Consider the following 4,022-nt stretch of genomic DNA (forward strand, 5'->3'; position numbering starts at 1 on the left):
ATAGTGAGATAACTACCTTCTTTACCAAACAATATAAAGAAGTATTTGATAAAGTCAAAACTAGAGGGAAAAATAAGACCTTACACTGACATAAAACTTCACAAGTTCTGAAAGAAAACTTTGAGGTTACTTGTGCAGAAAGGATTGAACTTCAAAAGAAAGACAGACTTCACCATATTACAAAAGGTTTATTCAAGTTGAAAAGCCATGTACATTATAAAATAGCGTAGGGTTGAAACAGACTAAAACCTGGCTACAACAAAGTTATTCAGCAGCAAAAAGTCTACGTGGAATTGACTTTTCTTATATGTGTAAAGAAAATGCAGCTACCTGCTTTAGTCACTATAGTAATTCTCCTTTCCTACATCTAATTCAATGAAGCATCCCCAAAATTGTCTTTCGTAAAGAAGTCTTGTTTGAAACTACATAGGAAACACAGATCACAAAAGAATTCTCAGTAGACACATTCACAGACAGTAAATAAAATGACCTTTTGGAACGTATAATTAGAAATAGCATGGAATATAAGGACACCTTACTTTAATGAAGAAACAAATGACTTCAGTACAAAACATTGACATAATATCATGTTTATTCAGCAATTATGAACTCTGTTGTACATTATAAAATCACAATAGATTACTGCTTTCTTTTTTTTTTTAAAAAGTCCTTACCCAGTTAAATTCTTGCCTGTAACATGGGCTCCCGCTTTCTTTGTACTTATCCACCACAACAGAAGAGTCAACTTCCAGAGCATTTACAGGATAATTCATCTACTTCAATGCTTCATTATTATTTACAATCATAACCATGGAGCTTGAAAAGTGGTTATAAAAAAGGGCTTATAAGTCAAACTTGAAGAAAAAGAATTCTGAACAAAATGTTATCCTTCCATGAAAGTTTTTAAACAAGGAAGCATGTATAGATTGGGAATTTCTGCAAATCCCACGTCAGATTACTCCAAGACCGATAAATATTCCAAACATTAATGCACAAAGCTGAAAATCTTCGAAGTGGTAGGATATCAAAAGGTGGAAGGGGATGATTTGACAATAGAGCACATTAACAATCTATTTTCTGAACTCTCTACACAACACTTCATATATTGGCACGACTATCTGACGAACTGAACTGGAAATCAGGATTCAAAACATCCTTTGCACTAAATAACTGGAAAAGAAAAGTTCTGGAATACAGCAAGTTTTCTTACGCTAAGATTTTCAGGCAGAAATGTACATTAAGGAACTGTCAACTTGCTATGAATACCTATCAAACATTGACAAGCGCGTCTTACGGAACTGTGTAAAACCGAATGCATGGAAAAACTATTACTCAACATACGTAACTCACAATCTTCCACTCAGATTGCACATACACTGACACTGGAAACTATATTCCTCCCGGAAGTATATAAAACTGATACAGAATGATTGAAATCATTCTAAGTTCCAAAACTTTTCTTACCCAAACCAGATCTACACAAATATCTATGGAAATAACACTTATGAGAAAACTTCCTGTACATTCACAAGTCAAGGGACAGTCACAAAAACAGTTTCGTAATCAATACTTATATGGAAGATGGCAGAGTAAACTATGTAAGATGCAAATCAAGATCTGAATAGCAGCCAATTGAACTGTAGTAAAAAACTTGAAACATTCGTTGTACCAACTGAATATGAAAATTCCTTCACTAATGGACAAAATTTAGAAGAATTTAGAACACAACAGTAATGGAACTGGCAAGTAACCATGCTAGTAATGGTTACAAGATGGTAATTAACACAGGTAATGCAATTTAAATAGGTTAACTTACACCTCCACACTGAAGCGGATCATCCCCGCTCCACCTCTAGGATGAAAATTCGCACCATGTATGAATATATAGCAATGCATTAGCCAACATGACTCATTTTAAGTTACATTAAAACATGAAGTTTGGGGTGGAGAGTTCACTGAGAGGCAATTTCATAACCTCTACCCATACCACCATAAATAATTATCTGGATACACTACAACACGAAACAATAATGCAACTTCACAAGAATTACTTAAAAACATTGTTCTTACATCAACTGCAACTAACCTTTGAACTGTATCTGTTGCACACGATCGTCCAATTTTAGACGCCTAATAACGGCGCATCGGCAAGTCACGATCCAGCGATTGTCCAGGATAGCGTCTGGAAGGTCCATATGGGTCCAAGCTTTCTCTATCAAAACGCCGGCCCCCTCCTGGTCCGTATGAGTCCAGACTGTCACGTTCGTAACCCGCTCCGCCATAGCTTGAAGATGGAGGAGGTGACCTCCTGCGGTAAATATCAGTGGAAAGTCGTGAACCTCCATAATCACTACGACGCTCAAAAGATGCAACTGGTGGCAGACTTGGTCGGTCGTAGGGGCTACGAACATCCGAAAAAGACCGGCGCTCAAATGGTGATCGCATCATCTCGGGGTATGACCGCCTGTCCGGTTCCCTATCCCGCGACGGCATGAACGGTGGAGGTCCACGTGATGGATAATTGTCATATCCACGGTCGTAATTGTCATAAAAACCATTCCTCATTGACGGCGGGGGCAGCATACCCGGTCGCCTATCAAAATCGCCTCGGCCATCACGCATGTATGGCGGTGGAGCCCTGCCCATACCTCTCATTCCTCCACGACCACGAATCGGGCCAAATCCGCCTCTACCACCTCCACCACCACGACCACTCTTCTTTCCCGTCGATTGCTCTACACTTATTTGCACACCCATAAACTCAGCATTATTCAGTTCCTTAATGGCGCGTGCAGCCATTTCCTCCGTTTTCATGTGAACAAACCCATAGCGATTTAATATATCACACTCTGTAACCACACCATATTCTTCAAAAAGACGACGTAAATCTTGTGCCTGAGCATCCTCAGGAAGCCGGCCGACGAATATCTTCGTTTTCGGAGGCGTTGTAGATGTTCTAATATCACCAGCCATTTTCACAAACGAACTTCCTTCACAGACTTCAAGATAATGAACGAGTATGGATGCGGTACCGGTGGCGTCGGTTTAGATGGCGCGAAACAAGCCTAGAGCACGCATCTAATACCAACATTGCAACACCAAAATGGAAATCGTTCAGAAATATATGTCGAGATGATGTAAAGCAAACGAAAGTTTACTTCTTAACATAATTGTGAGAATTTTAAGTAAGAAATAGAAAATCTTTAACAATGCCTAAGAACGTCTATTCCTGAATTTTCTCCCTTGAAGGGTGGGAAAATTTTTAAAAAGTTCACAATATACTCGTTCCAGAATAGTCTATAAAAGCTTAAAATTTTGTGGAAAGGACTGTGTATGTAAAGAGTATGCTTTTTTAATTTAACTAGTGATACACATAAGTCTAATTTAACTTCAGAAGAGACTAGAAAAGTTGGGTAACTTATTTTCGAGGAGTTAATATTTTTTTTCTTCCACTGTATACATTTTCAGTCATTGGTGTAAATTAGTATAGCCGAGAACTTCGTCGTTGTTTGAGGGTTGTCACGATCGATTTTCTTATTGCTGCGAAGAATACAAACAGCTGTTTGGACGTTATATTTTGTATAGTAGTCAGCCTTTCTACATGACATCAGTTGGCTATTCTGGCAACACCTACGCTATCTGCCGTGTCATCCGCTTCTTGGAAAGATGAAACAAAGGAAACTGTAGGTCCGGCGTAGATTTCTCGCCAACACGTGAGAAGAAGATATATTTGTATTTTAAAATCGAATTTTTAGCTGAGATTTGCAAAAACATACTGATTTAAACCTTGCGAAGACAAGCGGTTTTTTTTTTCAAGACTTCACGAATTTCTATTGAAATTACCGCTAGTAGGACACTCCTCACGAGGTCACCATGGGGAGATAACCAATCAAATCTCTTCTTGCATCCTTCATCTTCAACATTTAAAAATAATATAAAAAAAACCTCATCTCAGTTGCCAAGGTTTTTAACCTTCCGGGTTAGCCTCTCAAATTTTACCACTTTTTAAAAATCGAGTTTAA

At 38.3% G+C, this 4,022-nt stretch overlaps 1 protein-coding gene across 1 annotated transcript; it reads right to left on the reverse strand.

Moving 5' to 3' along the window:
* Positions 1–574: 574 nt before the first annotated feature.
* LOC136883568 (probable splicing factor, arginine/serine-rich 6) lies at positions 575–3,043 on the reverse strand. The gene has a single exon (XM_067155953.2). The coding sequence runs from the start codon at positions 2,971–2,973 to the stop codon at positions 2,131–2,133; it is 843 nt and encodes a 280-aa protein (XP_067012054.1). The 5' UTR covers positions 2,974–3,043; the 3' UTR covers positions 575–2,130.
* Positions 3,044–4,022: the final 979 nt, after the last annotated feature.

The sequence above is a fragment of the Anabrus simplex genome, chromosome 11 (genome assembly GCF_040414725.1).
Source record: "Anabrus simplex isolate iqAnaSimp1 chromosome 11, ASM4041472v1, whole genome shotgun sequence".
In the NCBI taxonomy this organism is placed as follows: Eukaryota; Metazoa; Arthropoda; class Insecta; order Orthoptera; family Tettigoniidae; genus Anabrus; species Anabrus simplex.

Bases quoted from the DNA above. Each gene is read 5' to 3' on its own strand.
- LOC136883568 (XM_067155953.2), bottom strand. From the start codon at position 2,973: ATGGCTGGTGATATTAGAACATCTACAACGCCTCCGAAAACGAAGATA.